The sequence below is a fragment of the Solea senegalensis genome, linkage group LG4 (genome assembly GCF_019176455.1).
Source record: "Solea senegalensis isolate Sse05_10M linkage group LG4, IFAPA_SoseM_1, whole genome shotgun sequence".
NCBI classification, from domain to species: Eukaryota; Metazoa; Chordata; class Actinopteri; order Pleuronectiformes; family Soleidae; genus Solea; species Solea senegalensis.
Window position 1 is genome coordinate 1,211,145 of NC_058024.1, and position 26,382 is coordinate 1,237,526.

The following is a 26,382-nucleotide window of genomic DNA, read 5'->3' on the forward strand; positions in this document are numbered from 1 at the left end:
AGTCCTGGATTAACTGTAACTTTCTACTTTTAAAAAAACTTTCCGACCACATTTTCACTTTAGATCACCTTTCCAAAAGTAAAGTACAAGTTAATCATTAAACTTCTTTATTTCTTTTTATTTGGTTTGTGATTTTGTCCAAACTTTGTGACATTAAATCTTACAAAGAAAAAAACTGCTAACATTTAGGTTCATTTTTACAACATTCTTTGAATAAAAGACAAAAACAATGTTCAACTGTGATGATGATGAAGTCAACCATCTTCACTTCTTCTTCTTGAACCTGATGGAACAGAACAGAGCGTCGGCCATCTTGACTCTGTTTATCATGGACGACAAAACAGGAAGTAGACCTCACCTGGAACCGCCAGAAGACTTCCTGTTCAAACCGAGACGCTTCCTGTCAGCAAAGGACGGCCTGTGACAAGACACACACATAGAGGTGAGACAGGTGTGCACAGACAGAGGTGAGACAGGTGTGCACAGACAGACAGACAGACTCACCCTCCTCTGTAGTTCTTTAGAGCCTTCTTGCTTGTATTTGTCAACTCTTTGTCAAACGCCGACTTCTTTCCTCCTTTTCCTGCTTTCTGATTGGCTGCTGCACAGACACACACACACACACACACCCACCCACACACGTCAAGTCCACATGTGTCCACAATACCAACAGGGGGCGACATAACCATCAGTGTAGAACCTTGTTGGCCGGTCAGACAGACAGACAGACAGAGACAGATTCAGGAATGAAATAGTTGTCCATACAGTGAGTGAATGGTTGTTTGTCCCTATGATAGACAGGTGACCCGTCCAGGGTGTGACCCCGTCTTTCACCCGGTCACCCCGTGACCTCATGTGGAGGACAAAGTTTCTATAAACTTGACTCAAAGACAATAAATCCACATAAAAGACTTTGATGTTTGACCTTTGGTCGGCGTCTCGTCCTCAGGCATCGCTCTCGCTCTCTTTGGTCGTCTCTCTCTCTTGGCCGCCCGCTCAGCAAACATCTGAGCCTTTAAGATCTCGAACTGAGCGCGCTCGTCACACTGAGGACACATCAGAAAGGACATCACAGACAACATCAGAGAAAATCAAGTGTAGTTTAATTTAATCAACTTTATTTACTTGACTTAAACAGCTACAGCAGATAAGATCAGATTAATGTGATCTGTTTTTAAATCAGTGATTATTGATTTTACCGTCAGATCCTTCTTCTTGCTGTCCTTCACAAACTTCTTTCTCTTCTTCTTCCCTCGGAGAGCGAGATCATAATCCTGCAGAGCCTGAGACACTGAGAGACAACGGCGACAACATGAGAGACAACGGCGACAACATGAGAGACAACGGCGACAACATGAGAGACAACGGAGACAACATGAGAGACAACGGAGACAAAATGAGAGAAAACAAAGACAACATGAGACAACAAAGACAACATGAGAGGCAAAGACAACATGAAAGACAACGACAACATGAGAGACAACATGAGACAACATGAGAGGCAAAGACAACATGAAAGACAATGAAGACAACATGAGAAAAAACAAAGACAACATGAGAGACAACGGAGACAAGATGAGAGACAACAAAGACAACACATGAGAGACAACATGAGTAAACATGTCTCTGTGAAGACATAAATTTCAACTCACTGCGACTCTGTTTTCTTTCCTGCTGAGTCTGAAACCAATCTCTCTGTGATTGACAGGAAGAGGCGGAGCCATCCAGACGCTTCTGAGCCACATTCAACTAAAGACAGGAAATAAAAGAAATCACTGGATTTTGACGTCATAATATTATGAAGCCAGATTATGATATAACATATGTCATATGTTCAGGTTTGTCTCGTGTGTTCAGGTTTGTCCACCTTTGCCTCAGACGCAGCCAGTTCTCTTTCTTCTCTCTCCAGCTTCGTCACAGCATCAACGTCTTTCTCCAGTTTACCAATGAGATCTCTGAACTTCAGGACGACATCTGGGACAGAGACACAGTGAGGTCAAAGACACAGTGAGGACAGAGACACAGTGAGGTCAGAGACACAATGAGGACAGAGACACAATGAGGACAGAGACATGTTTTCAAGAAGCCTCTTAGATGAAAGTTGAAACATCTTAAACTTAACTCAAGCAAGTCAACCTACAGCTAACTAGTGACAATGACCAGGATCTCTGAATTAACCAGTCTCAGGTGAACTACCCACAGAGGACAGACACAGGTGTGTGTACCTGGTGGCAGGACTCGAGCCTTCACGCTGTTCTTAGCGGTCTTCACCACGTCCTTTAACATCTTCCTCTCTGACTCTCCGACCAGAGACACCGAGCGACCAGTGCGTCCAGCCCTTGCTGTGCGTCCAACTCGATGGACGTAATGTTTGACGGTAGACGGCATGGTGAAATTTATCACCTGAGACGAGAGTTCAACATTCAGTCACATGTGGTGACTCCACAGTATCTCCATAAGAACCCAGGAATCCACAGGAACATGACTCACTGTTTTTACTCCATCAATGTCCAAACCTCTCGCTGCAACATCCGTTGCCACCAGGATGTCAATCTGTTCATCTTTAAAACGTCTGAAGAACAAACACAATGAGATCAGAACATTCCTGAGGTTCTCCAGTCTCTGGTTTTGTGTGTATGAACCTGAGGTTCTCCAGTCTCTGGTTCTGTGTGTATGAACCAGAGGTTCTTTGTACCTGAGGTTCTCCAGTCTCTGGTTCTGGCTCAGTTCTCCATGCAGTTCCCCGACCTTCAGTCCCATCAGACCCAGCAGGATGTGCAGTCTGTGAGCTTGTTTCCTCGTCTGAGTGAACACCATCACATGATCCTGGAACGTCCGGGTCAGCAGAGCTACCACAACACAATAAGAACAAATAACAGAAACAACAATCATCTTTCAGTACTCACTATTCTGAGTAGTCTGACGACTCAATAGCCTGATGACTCAGTAGCCTGATGACTCAGTAGCCTGAAGACTCAGTAGCCCGATTACTCACCTGCCACCACAGCCTCTCTGTCTCCTTCTCTGTTCGGTCGGATTCTGACAAACTCTTGTCTCAGGAACGGAGCCACGTCAGTGTTGCTGTTGACAAAGATCCTGATCGGCTGCTTCAGCGAAACCGCTGCCAGGTCCTTGACCTGGAATAGAGGTCATATGACACTCTTAAAAACCAGTCCCATGACACATCCTGGAGATACAAGTGGTACAACTGTGAGTTGAGTGTGTACCTCGTCTGTCATGGTGGCAGAGAACAACATGGTCTGTCTGCTGTAGGAGCACAACCTGATGATCTCCTTCATCTGCTCCTCAAAATACTCATCCAGCATCCTGGTGAGGTCAGACAGACAGGTGAGGTCAGACAGACAGACAGGCGACTGTTATGCCTCCTTGCCTGCAGGTGTCAGTGTTTACCTATCAGCCTCGTCCAGAATCAAGATCTCGATGTGCGTGAGCTCGAAGCTCGGAGTGTTGTGGAGGTGATCGATCAGTCGACCTGGTGTAGCAATCAGGATATCTGGCCCCGCCCTCAAAGCTACTTCCTGAGACTTCAGGTCCAAGCCACCTAGAGTTAAACCAAAGCAGGTCACCTAAGAACCCAAGTCCAGTAGGGCTGTAAAGTCCCAGTCAACTGGTCAATTTATGAGTCCATACATTCTGGTTCAACTCAAATTCTGATTGGTCGACTTTTTGCCGTGTTAATTTCATACAGTAGATGGTTAATTTGATTTCATCTGGAGGAATGTACGAAGTGCTAATGGGGGTGTTTTCAGAGCACCTATATTTCACTGGTAACAGCCTGTCCAGCGGAGGGGTGGGGGTAGCTCAGTGGTTAAGAAGTTCAACTCCACCCCTGGCAGGTTGTACTCAATTCCCTTGTAAGTGGCTTTGGATAAAAGCGTCTGCTAAATGACATGTAATGTAATGTAATGTGATGTGTCTTCAGAGAAGATCGGTGAAAGTCCGGTGGTTTTATTTAATGTTGAGCTACAGTCAGTCGTCCTCTAACATCCATGTCAAAGACATCAAAGACATTTTCCAGCAAGTTTTCATATCACAGCTCGATTACAAACATGGTCATCATATAAAAATGCTAAGCTAACTTGTCTGTTTTGAGTTTAGAATTTGCATATTTTAATGTTTTAGTCAAATAATCGTTGACTGCAGCATCTGTTAGTGTGTGAGCCGTGAAGCTGAGCTCCTGTGTTCAGTGTGTGTGTGTGTGTGAGGACATGCACGCACACACACTGAACAGTGAACTGACACAGTATATCTTCAGAATATCGGCGAGTTGATTTTGAGTTGAAATTTCAGGGCTTCAGTCGACCAACAATTAATAAACAAAGTCCAGAACCAAAAACAAGTCTGTCACAAACTCTCATACCAACAGCGAGACAAGTGGTGATGGAGGTGAACTGGGCAAGCTGGCGGGCCACAGAGTGAACCTGGATTCCCAATTCTCTGGTGGGAACAAGAACCAAGACCCGGGTCACCTGGGACATCCTGGGTTTATAAACCAAGCGCTCCAACACTGGAAGCATGAAGGCCGCCGTCTTCCCTAAGAGAAAAAAAAATCTCAAGTTAGTTTACATGGTCCCAGCACCATGACCCGGTCCCAGTAGAACCTGGTTTACCTGTCCCAGTAGCAGCGCAGGCACACAGGTCTCTGCCCAGCAGACCGACCGGAACACAGGCCTTCTGGATGGGAGTGGGCTGCTTAAAGCCCAGAGCTGTGATGGCCTGTCGACATGTGACAGGAAGTCAACAACAAGAACAACAGGAAGTCAGCACCACCGCCCTCCAGTGGACTGTTACAGTTTTGCTACACTGGACTGAATAAATGGTCCAAGGATTAAACACTTCCATGTGACTAGTTAAGTTCAGGCCTTAGTGATCCAGCTGTGATTGGCTCCCTGAGGAAACAGGTTAGTACCAGGACTGGTGAACATCAACCTATGATCCACTGATCTGTGGATCATTTGGTTTCAGGTGTTTTACCTTCAGGATGGGCCTGGACAGGTTCATGTCATCAAAGGTCAGCTGATCATCATACTGAGACGCGTCTTCGTAGAACGACTCTGCGGCCTGAACACAGAGACAGTTGTTACCATGGTAACCAGGCACAGCAACCTGTGAAGACATCATGTCCCATCATCACCTCCTCTCCAGTCTTCCTCTTCTTCCCTCGTCGTTCCTTCTCTCTCAGGACGTCTAACAGGAAAAATAACTTTCCTTTAATATTTTGTCCTAAAAAGTCTTGAAAACGAACCTCTAACGATAACAATCCAAGCACTTGTTGATATTAACTCAGAGATAACTCAGAGATAACTCGCCGATGACTCAGAGACAGCTCGGAAATAACTCGCAGATGACTGGGAGATAACTTGGAGATGACGATCTACCAATTATGAAATGTTTTGTAAGAACAAACCACACTTGTAAACATAGCTCAGGTCAAAAATACCAGAATTCCCCTTTAAGTGACAATCACCACTCACTTACCTGATTTAGTGAGAATCTCCTCATCACTTGTATCAAACTCCTCCTCCTCCTCCTCCTCATCATCCTCCTCCTCCTCCTCCTCATCTTCAGTGATCTTCACAGGTTGCTCTTCATCGTCCTCCTGGTTCTTCTCTGCAGCAGCATCACTAACATCGGTCTGAGACAACTTCTCCTATGGACCAAAACAAATGTCACCTCAGCACAGGAAGTAGCATCTGGCCACACAGGAAGTAGATGCTCAGCACGTACCTCAGCTTTTCTCTTCTTCCTAATTTTGTCTATTTTCTGGTCCAGAGTTGTCGCACTTCTCTGAAAACACACAACACTTCCGTTACAGCCTAAGAGGATGACAGCGAGGGGGCGGGGCTACTCACCTGACATACACACACCTTGTTTTTAAGCTGTTTCATCACGTCCGCCATCACCCAGTCATCATCACGCTGCAGACAGTCTCGCTCTCCAAACAGAAAGTCACTGTTAAAGTCTCTCGACCTCGAAGGGTTCAACTTCTTTTTCCTCTTCAGGACAATTGGTGCTTCCTGACACACACACACACACACAGTTAAGTCTAAACGGTTTCACGTTGTTGTTGTTGTTGTTGTTTCCTGCAGTGAATTAGAATCTGTGACATCACATGTAATTAATCACAAATATGATTTAAACCTCGTGACCTTGGTTCCATTAAAGTGCATTCAGTGTTTGTATTTAAACAAACGTGTTTTCCTTCTGCGGATTCACCACACGGTGGGCAAGCGGTTAACATTCTTGCCTTTGCAGCAAGAAGACCCGGGTTCGTGACCCGGTCAGAACGAGGCTCGTTCAGCACCTCCAGTCACCTCTGATGTTACAGATCACATCATATTTGTTCGTTAATGCATTTTTGTTTGTTTGTTTGTTTCCCGCTCTCACCTCGTTCTCGGACTCGCTGTCGGGTTCTTCCGGACTCTGGTCCTCGTCCCGAATGGTTCCGATTAAACCTAATTCTCCCAACATGGCGGACCAGAACTAAGACTTTTAAACGGGTTTAAAGTCGTTTACACGGTTCGTGAGCGCTCTCACTCACACACGCGTGCGCACACACGTGTTTACGGAAACAGGAAGTAAGTGTCGTTTGTTTCCGGGTCACAATGTCACGTGTTGTTTTCAAATACATGAAGATAAAACGAGGACAATGTAACCAGGTTTTTATTCAATATTTAAACAAAAACACAGTTAAAATGAAATCGGTTAAATCGTAAAGATAATAGAACATTAAAGATTATGAAACGGGATTATTAATAATAATATTAATTATCTGTGTGTGTGTGTGTGTGTGTGTCTGATGTGCGCACACACACAAGGACACATGAGGTGATTTTTTTTTTTTTAAATCTTCCAAGAAGATTGAGTTTTTCCTGGAAAACCACACTGACGTCATCAAACCGCACACAGACACACGCACACACACAAGACAGAAGAGAGACCAGGACCACATGTGGTCCTCACAAAGACACAAGAACCAGAAATCCCTCACACGGAATAAAGACAACACACACACAAACACACACAAACACACACAGTGAGGAGTGCAGAGGAGGGGAATGGGGGAGGAGTCAGAGTCAGAGAGGGAGAGAGAGGGAGAGAGCAGACAGAGGAACAGAATTCATGAACCATAGGACCAGGACCAGGTCTGAGCTGCTGCTGATCTGTGACTTAAAGGACAAGTACGTAATACTTCTTACATTGAAGGTGCTCACATGAGCTAACATGTCCTCTGTCTCAGTGTGGACATGTCTCCTTCATCATGGACATGTCTCCTCTTTGATTGTGGTCATGTCTCCTCTTTGATTGTGGTCATGTCTCCTTCATCGTGGAAATGTCTCCTCTTTGATTGTGGACATGTCTCTTTCATTGTGGACATGACTCCTCTTTGATTGTGGACATGTCTCTTTAATCGTGGACATGTCTCCTTCATCATGGACATGTCTCTTTCATCGTGGACATGTCTCCATCGTGGACATGTCTCTTTCATCGTGGACATGTCTCCTTCATGGACATGTCTCCTTCATCGTGGACATGTCTCTTTCATCGTGGACATGTCTCCTCTTTCATCGTGGACATGTCTCCTCTTTCATCGTGGACATGTCTCCTCTTTCATCGTGGACATGTCTTTAATTAAAAGTCTCTCACTGAGGATGAGCATGTTTTAAGCTCCGCCCACAGAACACACCTCCTTAGTTCATGTTAATGTTATTCTGAAACAGCAGCAGAGGTCAGAGGTCAAGCTGAGGTATTTTAATTAAAGGGTAGTAGTGTGTGTGTGTATGTGTCTGTCAGTGTGTGTGTGTGTGAGAGAGAAACAAAGGTTACTTCGGTTCATGTTGAAGAGGTTTTTTTAAACAGCCTGAGAAAGTTCATCTGTGACCTCAATTTCCTGTTTACATCACAGGACACTTAGAGGACAGATGGACAGTCTGTGGACAGTTTGACAGTCTGTGGACTGTCTGTTTCCTGTGTAAATATTAACGTGAATGATTCTTGTGTTTTCTAGGTTGTCATGTCTCTGTCCAGGATGTCTTCCTGTCTCTTGCTCCTCCTTCTTGTCTCCTTGGTGTCCTCCATGTTTGCTGCTGCTGAACCTGCCGGCTGTAAAATCCGTATCACTGACAGAGGATTGGACATGCGTGAGTACAGAGACCTGATCCTGCTTCACATGAGTCAGCACTGTGCCATCAGCGCCCCCTGTTGTATGTTTGTTTACAGTGAAGTTAGAGACTCAGAAGTTTGTTGAAGAGGAACTTAGTAACATCACGATGCCAGAGATGAAAGGCAGAGAAGGACGTTTCCAGTACACCATCACTGAGTATAAATACTTCATATATATATATATATAAATCTATATTTACATATGTGTATATATAGAGTGCTGAGCTGGTTGTTGATGTGTGTCTGTCTTCAGTGTGAAGATCACTGAGCTGAATCTGACTCACTCGGACCTGAGATTCGTCCCTGAAGTTGGTTTGTTGTTCGATGTTCAGAACTCGTCCATCACACTGAGTTTTCACCGGCAGATTCTTTACTGGTTCTTGTGAGTTTTCCTGAAAAAAGATAAACAATGACTCACACTCTTAAACACACTGTATGTCCACACCATTCATTAAAAGCTAAAAATATGTCTCGAATGCAGAATTCTTTCCAGTTTCCTTTCTTATCTTTAATATTTGCTTGTTTTATTTTGAAACTCACATCTTGTCTTCACTTCCTGCCTCATGTGATCACCTGAAGTCATGTGTCATATCGTCATATCATAACTTTGTCATGTATATAGAAGTGATTGTGTTACACACACACACAGCTTGAGTAACACTGTAAATATTATGATTTCTTACTTTAATGACAGAAACGTTGTCACACGTGTGAAAGACGGCGTGTGCGTCACTTCACTGCGTGTGTCTGACGATGATCTCATGTCAGTTATGATACAGGAAACATCAACGCGTCGGCTGAAGGCGTGAACATCAACACCGTCCTCAATCTGATCAGAGACGACCAAGGACGTCTGAAAATCAATAACATCACATGTGACGCCAAGATCAACAAAATGAGGGCAAAGTTCAGCGGAACGCTCGGGTAACACACTGACGTCATTCATATAGAAGCATCAGGTATGGTTGGGATTAACCTGGTTATGGTTAACCTGGTTATGGTTGGGACTAACCCTAGTTATGTTTGGGATTAACCCGGTTATGGCTGGGATTAACCTAGGTTATGGTTGTGATTCACCTGGTTATGGTTAGGATTAACCTGGTTATGATTGGGATTAACCTTGTTATCTCACATTAACTCTCACATTCACTCACATTCACTCACACGTTGAGTTTCTAATAATTATGATTTTTCATCTTTTTTTCAGGAGAGTTTATGATTTTCTGGCCTCTTTTCTGACGACAGGGATGCGTTTCATCCTCAACCAAAAGGTCTGTCTCTCAGTCTGTCTGTCTGTCTATGGTTCTGTGGTCTCAGATCTGTCTGTCTCTCAATCAGTCTGTCTGTCTGTGGTTCTGTGGTTTCAATTCTGTCTGTGGTCTCAGTCTGTCTGTCTGTCTCTCAGTCAGTCTGTCTGTCTGTGGTTCTGTGGTCTCAGATCTGCCTGTCTCTCAGTTAGTCTGTCTGTGGTTCTGTGGTCTCAGTCTGTCTGTCTGTGTTTTTGTGGTCTCAGAACTGTCTGTCTCTCAGTCTGTCTGTATGTGGTTCTCGGTCTCAGATCTGTCTGTGGTCTCAGTCTGTCTGTCTGTGGTTTGTGGTCTCAGATCTGTCTGTGGTCTCAGATCTGTCTGTCTCTGTCTGTCTGTCTGCGGTTCTGTGGTCTCAGATCTGTCTGTGGTCTCAGTCTGTCTGTCCGTGGTTTGTGGTCTCAGATCTGTCTGTGGTCTCAGATCTGTCTGTCTGTGGTTTTGTGGTCTCAGATCTGTCTGTCTATGGTTCTGTGGTCTCAGATCTGTCTGTGGTCTCAGTCTCTCTCTGTGGTTCTGTGGTCTCAGATCTGTCTGTCTGTGGTTCTGTGGTCTCAGACTGTCTGTCTGTGGTTCTGTGGTCTCAGATCTGTCTGTGGTTCTATGGTCTCAGTCTGTCTGCGGTTTTGTGGTCTCAGATCTATCTGTCTCTCAGTCAGTCTGTCTGTCTGTTTCTGTGGTCTCAGATCTGTCTGTCTCCCCAGTCAGTCAGTCAGTCTGTCTGTCTGTGGTCTCAGTCTGTCTGTCTGTGGTTCTGTGGTCTCAGTCTGCCTGTCTGTGGTTCTGTGGTCTCAGATCTATCTATCTGTCTTTCAGTCAGTCTGTCTGTCTGTGGTTCTGTGGTCTCAGATCTGTCTGTCTCTCAGTCAGTATGTCTGTCTGTGGTTCTGTGGTCTCAGATCTATCTGTGGTCTCAGATCTATCTATCTGTCTTTCAGTCAGTCTGTCTGTCTGTCTCTCGGTCAGTATGTCTGTCTGTGGTTCTGTGGTCTCAGATCTATCTGTCTCGTCAGTCTGTCTGTGGTCTCAGTCTGTCTGTTTGTGGTTCTGTGGTCTCAGATCTATCTGTCTCTCAGTCAGTCTATCTCTCTGTGGTCCTGTGGTCTCAGATCTGTCTGTCTCTAAGTCAGTCTGTCTGTCTGTGGTTCTCTGTGGTTCTGTGGTCTCAGTCTGTCTGTTTGTGGTTCTGTGGTCTCAGATCTGTCTGTCTCTCAGTCAGTCTGTCAGTCTGTGGTTCTGTGGTCTCAGTCTGTCTGCCTGTGGTTCTGTGGTCTCAGTCTGTCTGCCTGTGGTTCTGTGGTCTCAGTCTGTCTGTCTGTGGTTCTGTGGTCTCAGTCTGTCTGTCTGTGGTTCTGTGGTCTCAGATATGTCTGTCCCTCAGTCAGTCTGTCTGTCTGTGGTTCTGTGGTCTCAGTCTGTCTGCCTGTGGTTCTGTGGTCTCAGTCTGTCTGTCTGTGGTTCTGTGGTCTCAGTCTGTCTGTCTGTGGTTCTGTGGTCTCAGATATGTCTGTCTCTCAGTCAGTCTGTCTGTCTGTGGTTCTGTGGTCTCAGTCTGTCTGTCTGTGGTTCTGGGGTCTCAGTCTGTTTGCCTGTGGTTCTGTGGTCTCAGTCTGTCTGTCTCTCTCAGATATGTCTGTCTCTCAGTCAGTCTGTCTGTCTGTGGTTCTGTGGTCTCAGATATGTCTGTCTCTCAGTCAGTCTGTCTGGTGGTTCTGTGGTCTCAGATATGTCTGTCTCAGTCAGTCTGTCTGTCTGTGGTTCTGTGGTCTCAGTCTGTGCCTGTGGTTCTGGTCTCAGTCTGTCTGTCTGTGGTTCTGTGGTCTCAGTCTGTCTGTCTGTGGTTCTGTGGTCTCAGATATATCTGTCTCTCAGTCAGTCAGTCAGTCAGTCTGTCTGTTGGTGGTTCTGTGGTCTCAGATATGTCTGTCTCTCAGTCAGTCTGTCTGTCTGTGATTCTGTGGTCTCAGATCTGTCCTGCGCTGGATCACGCTGCCTTGCTTCATGTGAACTCGATGTTGGAGACGATTCCTGTGAAAACTGATGTCGATCAGTTTATTGGGATTGATTATTCCCTGATCGATGATCCAGTGGTGACGTCCAGGAGCCTCGACATGAACTTCAGGGTCAGAGACTTCATTATCATCATCATCATCATCATCATCATCATCATCATCATCGTCATCCTTTCATGACAATGAACATGTGTGTTTGTTTGTATGCACAGGGGATGTTTTTTGACCTCAGTCACCATGGCGACACATTGGTAAACAGTGCCGTTGAGCCGGTGATCAGCAGCTACGACAGAATGGTTTATCTTGCTCTGTCCGAGTTCTTCTTCGACAGTGGGATGTTCTCGTACTACAGAGCCGGAATCTTCCAGATGAACATCATCAATGAGAAGGTCACACACACACACACATACAACAAAACAACAACGAATACAGAGGCCACACCCCCATAGAGTCGTGACATGTGTTTTTTTCCAGATGTCCAAAGATCTAGAGATGCTGCTGAGAACCACGTACTTTGGAACCATCATGATGATGGTGAGTGAAAACACAGTTGGGACACAGTGGAGACACAGTGGAAACACAGTGGAGACACAGTGGAGACACAGTGGAAACACAGTGGGGGCACATTGGAGACACAGCGGAAACACAGTGGAAACACAGCGGAAACACAGTGGAAACACAGTGGAAACATAGTGGAAACACAGTGGGGACACAGTGGAGACGCAGTGGAGACACAGTGGGGACACAGTGGAGTCACAGTGGGGACACAGTGGAAATACAGTAGGAACACAGTGGAGACGCAGTGGAAACACAGTGGGGACACAGTAGAGACACAGTGGGGACACAGTGGGGACACAGTAGGGACACAGTAGGGACACAGTGGAAACACAGTGGGGACACAGTGATGTCATGTGCAGTACTGTTATGAGTGTACTTGTGTTCTCCTGGTGCATCATGGGTAGAATCCAGCTCTGGTGGACGCTCCATTCTCGCTGCAGCTCGACGTTAACGCTCCTCCAAAAACTCACATTAAAACATCAGGAGCAACAGTTGATGTCACGGCTGTCGTCAAGGTGATGGTTCTGCCCCCAGGGCAAGCTGCTGTCCAGCTGAGCAGCATGACCATGGTACATACACACACACGCGCGCACACACACACACACACGCACACACGCACACATTCTTTAATGCAGATTTTCTTGTTTTTTTCTTCATCAGCAAACAAAATTTAATGCAAAAGTTTCAATGAAAGGAAAAAGACTGGCGGTTCATGCTGATCTACGCAGGTAACACACACACGCACACGCACACACACTTACACACACACGCGCACACACTTCAACACAAACACGCTTTTTTCTTTCTTTCAGATTTAAAATCTTCTCTAATCAGTCGGCACTGGAGTCTCTGGCTGTGAGTACCTGTCTGTCTCTCTCCCCTGTCTGCCTCTCACCTGCCTGTCTCTCTGACCTATCTGCCTCTCTCAACTGTCTGCCTCACCTGTCTGTCTCTCTCACTTGTCTGTCTCTCAGCTCATTCCTCTCCAGGCTCCTCTGAAGACGATGCTTCAAATGTCAGTGGTTCCTTTGATCAACAGTAAGAATTTCATTTTACATTTAAACAAGAATCTGATCACACTGAATCTGAATCTGATCACTCGGAATCTGAATCTGATCACACTGAATTTGAATCTGATCACACTGAATCTGATCACATCTGAATCGATGAATCTGAATCTGATCACACTGAATCTGATCACACTGAATCTGGTCACACTGAATCATCTGAATCTGAATCTGATCACTCGGAATCTGAATTGATCACACTGATTTTGAATCTGATCACACTGAATCTGGTCACACTGAATCTGATCACACTGAATCTGAATTTGATCACTCGGAATCTGATCGCACTGAATCTGAATCTGATCACACTGAATCTGAGCACTCGAATATGAATCTGATCACTGAATCTGATCACACGAATCTGAACGAAATCATCTGAATCATCACCTGAATTGATCTGAATCTGACTCACTGAATCTGAATCTGATCACACTGAATCTGAATCTCTGATCGAATCTGAATCGGAATCCTGAGAATCTCTGATCACACTGAATCTGAATCTCTGAGGAATCTGACTGAATCTGAATTTGATCACACTGAATCTGATCACTCTGAATCTGATCACACTGAATCTGAATCTGAGATCTGATCACTCAATATGAATCTGATCACTGAATCTGATCACACTGAATCCGAATCTGATCACACTCAATCTGAATCTGATCACACTCAATCTGATCAAACTGAATCTGATCACACTGAATCTGAATCTGATCACACTGAATCTGATCACACTGAATATGTGTGTGTGTGTGTTTGTTCAGACTGGACTAAGAGAGGAGTTCAGATCCCGTTGGCTGATGGGATGGATTTCATTGAGGAGGTGGTTGAATATCACAATGTAAGTCTGTTCAGTGTTATAGAAATAATATGTTTTATATTATATTATGTTATATTAATTTACAATATTTTTGTATTTTGTTAGTTTGTGCAGTTTCAATAGATACGTGTGTGTGTGTGTGTGTGTGTTCATTTAGGGTTTCATCGTGATCGGAGCAAATCTGCACTTCAGCAAAGGATTAAGAGAAATGATCTCAGGAAACAGCACTGTCTAACACACACACACACACACACACACACACATGCAGACACACACACAGGCACACACCTCTGACAGTATGATTACTATGACAACCCCATTTTGATAACTGATCAGCACAAAAATCAAACAGGATCAATATCTATATTAGAGTAAATACACACTGATGAAACTGTTTATGGTCTGTACTGTAACCATGGCAACAGGACGACTTATGTTTGTGTTCAAATCTAATAAATCTAAACATTGTGATCATCATGTTAACGTTAGTCTTTGTTTATTCTTCAATGTCACAATTTAAAGATGTTTTGACACTGGGAGACAGTTCTGTATGTAACTCTAATCCCTTAACCTTAACTTAACTTAACCCTTACCTCCTGTATCTAACCCTTGGTCTGAATGAGATCAAAGTTCTCATAATAATCTATGATGCAAATAAGAACCTGTCAAAACATTCAGTAAATTTAACTATGCTATATATATATATATATATATATATATATATGTATATGTATATACATATATGTATACGTATATATATATATAAATATATATCTATATATACATATATATACACACATATACTGTACATATATGTATATAATATATGCATATATATGTATATATACATATATGTACATATGTACAGTATATGTATATATGTGTAAATGGTAACTCGTGGTACAGAAATATTTCATTATTAAATCATGATTTAATCAATAAACTCTTTATTGTTTTTTTCTGTCACATAATCGTTACAATTCAGTTTCACATCAGTTAGCAGCTTTTTTCCTGGGTTTGTTATTGTTAGGATTGTAATATCAGTAAATCATTTATAATTATCGATCACTTCATGTTTGCCAACACCTCTGATGTCTCACGATGTCTCACTCATGTGTGAAATATTGACTGATGTTGTCAAAACCGTGGAAACCACACTTCCTGCCGGCCACTCTGCAGCCGAAGGTCAGAGCTTCCTGTAAACATCCACCTACAGACAAATAACAATGATTCATTTATTTTCACACATTGATTTTTGTGATTTACAGTTGTGTGTAAAAGTGTTTGCCCCCTATCCTGATTTCTTATTTTTTAGCATGTTTGTCACACTTAATTGTTTCAGATCATCAAACAAATTTAAATATTAGTCAAAGACAACACAAGTAAACACAATGCATTTTTTAAATGAAGGTTTTTATTATTAAGGGAGGGAAAAAAAATCTAAACCTACATGGCCCTGTGTGAAAAAGTGTTTGCCCCCTAAACCTAATAACTGGTTGGGCCGCCGTTTGCAGCAACAACTACTATCAAGCATTTGTGATAACTTGCAATGAGTCTTTTACAACCCTGTGGAGGAATTTTGGCCCACTCATCTTTGCAGAATTGTTGTCATTCAGCCACATTAGAGGGTTTTCGGGCATGAACCGCTTTTTTAAGGTCATGCCACAGCATCTCAATAGGATTCAGGTCAGAGCTTTGACTAGGCCACTCCAAAGTCTTCATTTTGTTTTTCTTTAGCCATTCAGAAGTGGACTTGCTGGTGTGCTTCGGATCATTGTCCTGCTGCAGACCCCAAGTTCGCTTCAGCCTGAGGTCACAAACGGATGGCCGCACATTCTCCTTCAGGATTCTTTGGTAGACATCAGAATTCATGGTTCCATGTATCAAAGTCTTCCAGGTCCTGAAGCAGCAAATTAGCCTCACACCATCACACTACCACCACCATATTTGACTGTTGGTATGATGTCCTTTTTCTGAAATGTGGTGTTACTTTTACGCCAGGCGTAATGGGACACACACCTTCCAAAAGGTTCAACTTTTGTCTCGTCAGTCCACAGAGTATTTTCCCAAAAGTCTTGGGGATCATCAAGATGTTTTTTTGGCAAAATTGAGACAAGCCTTAATGTTCTTTTTCAACAGCGGTTTTCGTCTTGGAACTCTGCCATGCAGGCCATTTTTGCCCTGTCTCTTACTTATGGTGGAGTCATGAACACTGAGTGAGGCCTGCAGTTCTTTAGATGGGTTCCGGGTTCTTTTGTAACCTCTTAGATGAGTCGTCGCTGCACTATTGGGGTAATTCTTGTCGGCTGGCCACTCATGGGAAGGTTGCCCACTGTTCCATGTTTTCTCTATTTTTGAATAATGGCCCTCATCGTGGTTCTCTGGAGTCCCAAAGCTTTAGAAAGGTCTTTGTAACCTTTTCCAGACCGATAGATGTCAATAACTTTGTTTCTCATTTGTTCCTGAATTGCTTTAGATCTTTTGCCCGACTTCACTTTGTCTGACAGGTTCTATTTAAGTCGTCTCTTGATTCAATAGGTCTGGCAGTAATCAGGCCTGTGTGTGGCAAGTAAAATTTTCCAAACCCTAATCCTAACCACAGTGACCTGATGATTTTACAAGGGGGGCAATTACTTTTTCACATGGGGCCATCCATGGTTTGGATAGTTTTTGCCCCATAATAAATAAAATCATCACTTAAAAACTGTATTTTGTGTTAACTTGGGTTGCCTTTGTCTACTATGTATATTTGTTTGATAATCTGAAACATTTAAGCGTGACAAACATGCTAAAAAATAAGAAATCGGGAAGGGGGCAAACACTTTTGCGCACAACTGTATGTGTTTGTCCAGCGCAAGGTCGCAGGGTTGAACCTTCATCGACTGACCATGATGTTCACGTGTTTCACCTACTTCAGACTAAACGAGTGCACTCTCTTGTCCTCATGGGCTCATCATCAGCTGTGAAACAGTTTGATGCTAACAGACGCTAACTTAACTTCATCTTCAAACTCTCACCATTGAACTTAGAAACTGGATCAAGGAAAAGGAGAAACCCTGATAAAAATGGTCCCTCACTGAAAACCTGCTGCACTGTTTGTCCTCTTACATCCCATAGTTCTACAGTTCCACACCACAACCCTCTGAGAAACACTTCTAACCCTGTTCCAAATCCTGTGTAACTGTGCAGACCTGAAGAGCAAAGGTTTGCTTTGTTCCTCCTGGATCTGCTGAAGCTTCATTTCCATTTTCACAAACCTGGAGACAGCTTTACTGATCTGAGGCTGATCAGTGGAAACTTTGTAGTGACCAGTTTACAACTCTGTTCATGTCTTCACTCAAGTGTCCAATGACCACAGATGGACACAGGTCAGATGATACAACCACAGAATCAATCATCAATCAGTGTGTCAAACAAGTGAACTTTGAACCACTTTATACGAGAACACAGTGTTTGTTATGACCAACAGCCAATCAGGAAGTCCCTCAGGAGAACCTCAACAGTTCAATCTGAGACCAGTAAAAAGTGACTATTAGAGACACTGTCTCACTGTTGGACACTGTGTAGCTGTCTCACTGTTGGACATGTCTTACCTTTTGACAGCATGAAGATGACCGCAGCGTTGAAAGTGTCTCCAGCACCGAGGGTATCAACCAGCGCTTCAGGAGGAAAAGCATCAGAATGAAGAACGATGCCATCTGGACCCAAAGCATCTGCTCCATGTTCTGCCCAAGGACAGATGAGGACAGACCTGATGGACAGACAGATGGGTCAGAGAAAGAGACACAGGACACAAAGGGCTCTGCCTTATATCTTACACTTGCCAAGTGTAGCACAAGTGTCATTGCTAGCTTCTAACTGCTACAGTTACCGTTGTGTAGGCAGCAAATGAGGTGTGGTCTCTTAAAATGAGGTGTGGTCTCTTAAAAGGGGGTGTGGCCTCTTAAACAGGGCGTGTTCTTTTAAAATTAGGTGTGGTCTCTTAAAATGGGGTGTGGTCTATTAAAATCTGCCAACCATCTGCTTTTGACTTCATCGTTTAGACCATGTCCTTTAGACCATGTGCTTTAGATCCCATCATTTAGACCATGTCCTTTAGACCATGTGCTTTAGACCACGTCCTTTAGAACATGTATTTTAGACCATGTGATTTGGATCGTCTAAATCAGGCCCAGAGAGAGAGAGATCCTCATCTGAGACTGTCTCACCCGTCTTTGACTCGGTGGTACAATCCTCTCACAGCAGCTTCAGCCGACTGGAAACCAAAGTGACGAGCAACATCTTTACTAACAAACACCTGAATGACACAGTGAAATGAGCACATGAGCAAACAAATCAAAGGCAGTGACTTATTACTTAGAGAGAAACCTAACCCTCTCACCACGTCACCATGAGGAAACAGCTCGTACAATGCTTCTCTCGTCTTCTCTATCTCCACAGAAATGCTGATTCTCTGTTGCCGTGGTAACGCTTCGTTAAACTTCACCACTTGCTGAATCATCTTAATCTGCTCTGCAGCGTTTCGACCCTGCAGTTTTAAACCAGTTCAACAGTTACACCTGGTTCTAAATACTACTGTGTCTGGTAGTTAACTTTGTGGGTTAGCGCTGTTGACCCCTGCTCACCTCCCAGTGGATCCACTTGAACTGACTGAGGTCAACTTTGGAAAAGTCGTCTGCTGTGACATCGGGAAGATTCCTGAGAGGAAGTGACATCAGAGTTTATGTTGAAAATGATGTTTTTGAACATTTCTGATAAAATATTTATTCACACATGAAAAAAAAGAACAATCATGTGATCAGACTGAATTCATGTTTTCATCAAACACCCGATGTTGCAATTCATTCAGTGGATGACGCTCGGTTCAAATCCACACGGACACACAAAGAAACGCAAAAAAATCATTTTCTCTGTCATTATGAAAAAGAAATTTCAGGAAATGTCTTTGTCTGCACGACTCAAAGACTCAAGAGACTCAGAGACTCAAAAAAGAGTCAAAAGACTCAGAGACTCAAAAAAGAGTTTAAAGACTCAAAAGTGGTTCATGTTGTGCGATTGGTCTTCGTACTAGTCATGTTTTTTTATTCATGATCAACAAACAATTAAAAAAAAATTATTGTTTAGATCAAAATGTTTGTGATGATTTTTCCAAAGATGGACATCGACGAGTCATTGATTGAGAAGTCGTCTTACATGTCTGACAGAAGGACAGTACGAGATCCACGGGACGGACAAACCACACAACACGCACACGGGGTTTGACCTTTGACCTGCCAGCTGACCGCAGATACATCGATCGAACGGAATGAGAAATCTGTCATAATGAAACTGAACCAGAGACAAGAGACATTTCAGCTCTGTCCTTCACATTAATGAGACACCAGTGGACACCAGTGGACACCAGCGGACACCGGTGGACACCAGTGGAACCCGACGTCCATGACCACAACGTCAACAACGTCCCTGAAAGACAAACGTTAGTGAGACACAAACCTGTTCATGTGGAGGATGGTGCGACTTCCTGTCCTCACGTTACTGATGACCACGGACGCTGGAGCGACGCACTGAGCATGCTCACAAACCAGAGACACATCAATGGACACTTTGTGAAAATCCTCCAAAATAAAGCTACACACAGGAAACTGTTAACTTCTGCTCTTCAAAATAAAACTACAGACAGGAAAGTGTTAACTTCTGCTATTCTAAATAAAACTACAGGAAATTGTTGTCATCATCTGCTCTTCAAAATAAAAGTAAAACAGGAAACTGTTATCATCTGCTCTATAAAAAATAAAATACAGACAGGAAACTGTTATCAGCTGCTCTTCAAGATAAAAGTAAAACAGGAAAATGTTATTATCAGCTGCTCTTCAAAATAAAAGTAAAACAGGAAACTGTTGTCATCATCTGCTCTTCGAAATAAAACTACACACAGGAAACTGTTGTTATCATCTGTTCTTCAAAACAAAAGTAAAACAGGAAACTGTTGTCATCATCTGCTCTTCAAAATAAAAGTAATGATGGGAAACTGTTAACCTTTGCCCTTCAAAATAAAAATACAGACAGGAAATTGTTAACTTCTGCTCTTCAAAATAAAACTACAGACATAAAAGTAAAATAAAAAAATAAAAGTAAAACAGGAAACTCTTATTATCAGCTGCTCTTCAAAATAAAAGTAAAACAGGAAACTGTTATCATCTGCTCTTCAAAATAAAAGTAAACCAGGAAACTGTTATGATCTGCTCTTCAAAATAAAACTAAACACAGGAAACTTGATGTGTTTTTTTATCTGGACATAAGAAAGACATTTTAATTTGAAAGACTTATAGTGAAAAAAAAAGAAAGTTGAACATTTTGAACGTGAGGAAGTGAAACTGTATAAAACACAGTGAATGCTGATTATTGTATTGATTGGTACTCACTCGGCCACAGGTCCAGCACACAGTGAGCCCATGAAGGCGCTCTGAGCTCCAAGCAGAGACAGAACTGTACAGGAGTTTGATGCATTTCCTCCTCGCTGCCAACGCTGTGACACACACCTGTCACACACCATCACATTAGTTCAGACATCAGTGACACATGATGAAATGCTACATTTGACACAGGTGTATCACTGACCTGCTGTCAGTGTCTTCTTCAGGATATTTGTCCACCACGCTGATGATGTCCAGACAAACGAGTCCGACGCAGAGAATCTTTCTGTTTTCTTGGTCCATGACGATCCACACTCAGCTGCACTCTGGACTCTGACGTCATTTCCTCTCACAGTTCAACATGTTCACTGCTGTGCTGCCACCCTCTGTTCACTTCATGTCATTACGTCTGTTTTGAAATAGCTCATTTACAACAAGACTCTGCAGATTCTGCATCACCAACAGTTAAATTCATAAAAACAATGACGGATAATCGCATAAATGTTCAAATATAATCTTTAATATTTTCACTGAGGTTTAATTAAAGAGCTGCTGATGTCGTTACATAGACGCCATCGTCAGCATCATCAGGTCCACGAGAGCAGAACTGGACCACGTCTCCTGTCGATGGTCCTGGAACTGAATCACAGGCTCTGTTATGTAGTCGTTCTAAAGTCAATAAAATAGTGAATATTTTCTACTTAATGTAATTTTTCAGCTTCTGAAACATTTGTAAACACAGATGCACATTATTGAATTATTGAAGTGTATTTCTATTTGACTGAAGGCATCAGATTGTAAACAAACAAACAAACAAACATGTAAATGAAGTCAAATGTTATTTATTTAAATAAGTTATTTGTAAACATGTTGTGCAAACTTCAAAAAACAATAACGATGATAAATACAGAAATATAAACGTGCTCATCTTTATCACGATTATTATTATTATTATTTGAAATTGAAATGTTTGTTGTGTTTTGAGTGATGTCTGATATCAGTATTATTATGGGATGGATACATTTAAAGCATGAAAAACGTTTCAATTCTTTATATATGATGTTATCATTTACTTTAATGGTAAAAGAAAACGTTATTGTCCCCTTGTGGCGCGGGTTGCCATCGTCATGACGACGCAGCGTTCTGGTTACGTCAGAGAGATGAGGTCGACGTCGTAGCAACCGTCCACCTGCGACAATAGAGACACAAACATGACATCGCCGCTGCTGTCAGGTCACATGACCTGGGTGCTGTGTGCACCGTGAGGGCGTGGCCTGCGATCAGAACAGAGCGACGCTTTTGACACTCACGTCAAATCGTCCGACGGACGCCGTGGTCTGGTCGCTCTGCATCACTTCAGTCAGAGCCCACATCTGCTGGAGACTGGAGGACACGGTGTGCGGGTCAGGGACGTCCTGAGGACACCAGAGACAGACACACAGAGACACAGAGACAGACAGAGAGAGAGTTTTACAAACACACTAATGATGATGATGATGATGATGATAATGAGGATGAAGCTGAAGACGATTTATTGATGACGTTTCAGACCTGAGGTTGGGTCAAGTGGTCGTCCAGCGTCAGGTCTGACAGCCAATCACAAACCTCCTTCTCTGGCTCCTGCAGAACAAACAGGAAATGCTGATTTGAAGGAGACGTCTCTCTAGCTCCTCCTGCTGGTCGTATCGTTGCGGGACATGTGACCTGTGTGTGTGTGTGTGTGTGTGTGTGTGTGTGTGTGTGGTTAATCACCGGCTCAGTGTGAGGAAACATCTCAATGTTCTTCAGACTGAAGCTCAACCAGGCCGACGACGGCTGCTTCAGGATCAGCCGCACTGACGCCACGTCATCTGGCTCCGCCCTCATCTGTCAGAGTGAGAACTGTAAATTACACTGTAAAATACACTGTGAATAGACCCAAAATTAAACTGTGAATAAACCTAAAATTACACTGTAAATACACTAACAATTACACTGTGAATACACTGTGAATAAACTGTAAATTACACCATTGCATACACTGTAAATATACTGTGAATACACCGTAAACGATGACGTTAGCCACTGAAGCTGTAAATTACACTGTAAATACACTGTAAATATGCTGTAGATACACTAAACATTACACTATAAATCTATCTATCTATCTATCTATCTATTCAATTAAATTTTATTTGTATAGTGCCAAATCATAACATACATTATCTCAGGTCTGTACATAGACAACATCAAGGAGAGCAGAGAAACACAACAGTTCACACAATGAGCAAACACTAGGCATCAGTGGAGAGAGAAAACTCCCTCTTTACAGAAGAAGAAATCTCTGACAGAACCAGGCTCAGAGATGTGCGGTCATCTGCCTCGACCGGTTGGGGTGAAAGGAAAAATGGGGGACAGAGGAGAGGTGGGGGACAGAAAGGGGGGAGAGAAAGGACAAGAGGGAGATGAGGTAGAGACAGAAGAGAGAGAGAGACCAGGAGCAGATACACAACAACTGTATCAAGTTACAAGTTTATACGGTCAATGATATCGACTTTTAATTATAGCACAATAACACACTATCTATCTATCTAAATATACTGTGAATACACTGTAAATACACTAAACATTACACTGTAAATATGTAACAGGGTCAGTTACTACAGTATATTTTTTTAAGGTACTGCAATTAATTTAAAAAATAAAAATCTTTTTATTTTATAATTACACAAAATGTATGTTTTAAGTTTTTATTTTTATATTTTACCCTGATTTTCTGTCCCCCACGTTCACTTTTGGGGTGCCCACCCAGTATTTAAGGGTGTGTCTGCCCTCACCTCTCCCCTTCTGCTGTTGCATGTTGTGGGAGAGGTACGTGATGTGCGCTTGTGTGATTTCTGTATTGTTTAGCATTGTCATTATGCTAATATGACGATTATCATGCTAAATTTGACAAGCTGTACATGTTTATTTTATAGAGGTCACGTTTCCCTGTGTTTCACATGCTGAGTTTGAGTTGAGTTTTCTTTCACTTGCTTTGTGTCAGTAATAAACGGAGACTGCGTCCAAAAGATATCCCGCGTACGGCAAATTCTTCACAACGCAGACCGCAAAACTACACCGGTTACAAATATACTGTAAATCTATCTATCTATACTGTAAATACACTATAAATACACTAAACATTACACTGTAAATATACTGCGAATACAAGGTAAATACACTAAACATTACAATGTAAATATACTGCGAATACAAGGTAAATACACTAAACATTACAATGTAAATACACTGTAAATATACTGTAAATACACTAAACATTACAATATAAATACACTGTAAAAATACTGTAAATACACTACTGTGAATACACTATAAATACACTATACATTACACTGTAAATATACTCTGAATACACTATAAATACACTATACATTACACTGTAAATGTACTGTAAATACACTGAAAATATACTGTGAATACACTGTAAATACACTGCGAGTACACTGTAAATATAGTGTAATTACACTAAACATTACACTGTAAATACATTGTAAATATACTGTGAGTACACTGTGAATACACGGTAAATACACTAAACGTTACACTGTAAATACACTGTAAAATAAAATATAATCTACTGTTTATCTAGTATCTGTATCACATGATAACGTATTATTAGCTTTCATTTCAGATCAAATCTGCTTTATTTCTGTACATGAACGAAACAAACAATCACTTCCCTTCACTGTAATCTGATTACCTTTTGTGTGTGTAATCAGATTACCTGGCTGGATAAAAACAGATTACTGACACAGTTAAAATCAGAGTTTTTGTTAATTAATTCAGTGGTTTTAATTGGATTATTTGAGATGATCTAATCCAGTTATTTTAGTAAACATGACCAGATTATCATGGGGAATGTATTCAGATTGTTTTGTTGATATTTTTCAGCTAACCTGTGACCTGTGGATGGAGTAGTAGTCCTGTGACCCCCCCTCTGAGTGTGGGTTGTCCATGAGGGACAGGTCTCTCAGGGCCGTGCACCACTGAGCGGGGGCCTCATGCCCGGGCCTCCTCCTCAGCAGACGCACAGTCACAGAGGCGGTGTAGTCATTCTGAAACGTGATTTCCTCGATCTGAGGGACAGAGACAATGACGTCATGGTCTGTGATTATTGACTCTTTCACTGAAACAAATAAAGAACTGCAGTTTCAGTCACTTCATAGCTCCTCCTCTGTGTGGGCGGAGTCATCAGAGCACAGATGTGTGAAACTGTGGTGATGTGTTTTTTTCTCCGCAATACAAAGTAAAGAATCATTAGAATCATTAGTTGACAGAATGGTTCAGTCCTTCAGTCACTGAAGTGAAATCCCAGTGAACGTGGTGACGATGGCGCTGTCTCTAAATCCACCAGAGGAGAAAGAAAACTGTGTCGAGTCATGCTGTCAAAGATCTCTCACACACTCGTTTCCTCTCAGTGAAATCATATCAAGCTTCTCTCAGGTGAGTCTGACGAACTGTGTTCAAATGTTCACAGGTTCATTTTAAAGATGTCTCGTATTCATTATGGTTATCTGAATTTGACGTACGTATGATAAATCTAACGTTCACTTACATCTGCGGTTTTTCCAAACGGAAGCGTGACGTCGACCACGCACACTCCAGACTGAGCTGCATCACACGGTCTTTCTCCCATGTTCAGGTAAAGTGCAGGTTTGACTGTGCAGGTCAGCGCCCTCTGCTGGTCACAGCGTCCACTCATCTGCACACACATTCAAACTCAAACTTTATTTAAACATTTAAAAAACAGTGAATTCATGGGGATTCACCATCTTCATCATCACCATCTTCATCACAATCACAATCATCATCATCATCATCATCATCACCATCACCATCAGTATAAAGGCCAGCACCACGGACAGCTGCACACCGGAAGTGTCACGTCGAGATGACGTTAGCCACTGAAGCTAACGAAAGCCCGGCAGATAATAACAGACAAGTACGACGTCAGCAGCGGTAGTTTCCGGTTGTTGTTTCTCACCTTTCGTCAGGACCAGAAACAGGAAGTGATTAAAAGTCCTCCGTGTGAAGATGCTCACATGCTACAGCTAATGTTATGCGCTGCGTGTGTGTCACGTCCGGGCTGTAACCTAGGCAACGGCGAGAGTCTTAAAGGGCCAGCAACGCTTCCTCCTCAGCCAACTTCCGCTTCCGGTCTTGGATTTGAGATGAAAAGGTTCAGTCAGTCAGTCAGTCAGTCATCATCTAGCGCTTTATCCTCCACCAGAGGGTCGCGGGGGGTGCTGTGCCAATCTCAGCTACATCGGGCGATAGGCGGGGTACACCCTGGACAGTTCACACAGATAGAGACAAACAACCATTCACTCTCACACTCACTCCTATGGTCAATTTAGAGTGTCCAATTCACCTAATCCCCACATTGCATGTTTTTGGACTGTGGGAGGAAGCCGGAGAACCCGGAGAGAACCCACGCACACACGGGGAGAACATGCAAACTCCATGCAGAAATCTTCTTGCTGCAAAGGCAAGAGCACTAACCTACTAACCTACTACACCAACCGTGCAGCCGTTACATAAATATACTTTAGGTTTATGACATATACTTAAGCATCAAAAGTAATTTCTGATCTAAAATCTACTGAAGTTTTAGAAAGTGAGGGGTTAGGATTGAGCCATGGTGGATCAGTGGTAGGGCCAGTTGTCTGGGTTCAATTCCCAGCTCTACTCATGTATATGTGTCCTTGAGCAAAGACAACTAAGCCCATGTTACAGCCTGTGAATGTAAATATAGACCATAATAGCAATTCTTCTTCTTCTTCTGATTTTATTTGGTAGTGATGAGTAACAAAGAGAGCCAGAGGAAATGTGTAAAAGTTCAAGAACAAGGTAAAGTATGTGAATGTTGTACTGAAGTACAGAAACAAAGTATTTGTACTTTGTTACATTACAACACTGTACATGACATCACAACTTACAGTCAGCAGAGGGCAGCATTACTCCATGTATGACATCATC

The 26,382-nt window shown here is 42.8% G+C and overlaps 4 protein-coding genes across 9 annotated transcripts; 1 reads left to right on the forward strand and 3 right to left on the reverse strand.

Annotated features, from left to right (window-relative positions):
- Positions 1–250: 250 nt before the first annotated feature.
- On the reverse strand, positions 251–6,616 carry ddx27 (DEAD (Asp-Glu-Ala-Asp) box polypeptide 27). 2 transcript variants are annotated; one of them, XM_044024257.1, is made up of 21 exons: positions 6,409–6,616; positions 5,889–6,038; positions 5,749–5,808; positions 5,500–5,671; positions 5,156–5,208; positions 4,996–5,082; positions 4,632–4,737; positions 4,382–4,555; positions 3,412–3,562; positions 3,228–3,327; positions 2,996–3,137; positions 2,696–2,849; positions 2,491–2,572; positions 2,226–2,403; positions 1,868–1,974; positions 1,653–1,749; positions 1,200–1,291; positions 926–1,046; positions 505–598; positions 359–418; positions 251–283 (listed from the first exon to the last, which is right to left on the reverse strand). In XM_044024257.1, exons 1-21 carry the CDS (start codon positions 6,490–6,492, stop codon positions 265–267), a joined length of 2,283 nt encoding a protein of 760 aa, XP_043880192.1. In that variant the 5' UTR covers positions 6,493–6,616; the 3' UTR covers positions 251–264. The 2 variants fall into 2 exon arrangements, with proteins under 2 accessions (XP_043880192.1, XP_043880191.1); XM_044024256.1 differs by having other exon boundaries at positions 505–601.
- Positions 6,617–6,829: 213 nt separating this feature from the next.
- On the forward strand, positions 6,830–14,431 carry LOC122768335 (phospholipid transfer protein). The gene is made up of 15 exons (XM_044024258.1): positions 6,830–7,202; positions 8,030–8,162; positions 8,242–8,341; positions 8,438–8,566; positions 8,953–9,108; positions 9,392–9,455; positions 11,459–11,614; positions 11,716–11,892; positions 11,978–12,037; positions 12,466–12,630; positions 12,722–12,789; positions 12,874–12,916; positions 13,036–13,099; positions 13,893–13,969; positions 14,106–14,431. Exons 2-15 carry the CDS (start codon positions 8,036–8,038, stop codon positions 14,181–14,183), a joined length of 1,464 nt encoding a protein of 487 aa, XP_043880193.1. The 5' UTR covers positions 6,830–7,202; positions 8,030–8,035; the 3' UTR covers positions 14,184–14,431.
- A 447-nt stretch (positions 14,432–14,878) lies between these two features.
- On the reverse strand, positions 14,879–20,697 carry khk (ketohexokinase). Of its 4 annotated transcripts, XM_044025027.1 has the most exons (9): positions 20,567–20,697; positions 20,371–20,487; positions 19,442–19,576; positions 19,142–19,276; positions 18,574–18,646; positions 18,330–18,476; positions 18,157–18,245; positions 17,542–17,699; positions 14,879–15,158 (listed from the first exon to the last, which is right to left on the reverse strand). In XM_044025027.1, exons 1-9 carry the CDS (start codon positions 20,662–20,664, stop codon positions 15,055–15,057), a joined length of 1,056 nt encoding a protein of 351 aa, XP_043880962.1. In that variant the 5' UTR covers positions 20,665–20,697; the 3' UTR covers positions 14,879–15,054. The 4 variants fall into 4 exon arrangements, with proteins under 4 accessions (XP_043880962.1, XP_043880963.1, XP_043880965.1 ...); XM_044025028.1 differs by lacking the exon at positions 19,442–19,576; XM_044025030.1 differs by lacking the exon at positions 19,142–19,276.
- A 490-nt stretch (positions 20,698–21,187) lies between these two features.
- nicn1 (nicolin 1) lies at positions 21,188–25,500 on the reverse strand. 2 transcript variants are annotated; one of them, XM_044023203.1, is made up of 7 exons: positions 25,239–25,371; positions 24,959–25,105; positions 24,300–24,479; positions 22,114–22,227; positions 21,913–21,981; positions 21,672–21,776; positions 21,188–21,550 (listed from the first exon to the last, which is right to left on the reverse strand). In XM_044023203.1, the coding sequence occupies exons 1-7, from the start codon at positions 25,239–25,241 to the stop codon at positions 21,509–21,511; spliced, it is 660 nt and encodes a 219-aa protein (XP_043879138.1). In that variant the 5' UTR covers positions 25,242–25,371; the 3' UTR covers positions 21,188–21,508. The 2 variants fall into 2 exon arrangements, with proteins under 2 accessions (XP_043879138.1, XP_043879139.1); XM_044023204.1 differs by lacking the exon at positions 25,239–25,371 and adding an exon at positions 25,388–25,500 and having other exon boundaries at positions 21,226–21,550.
- Positions 25,501–26,382: the final 882 nt, after the last annotated feature.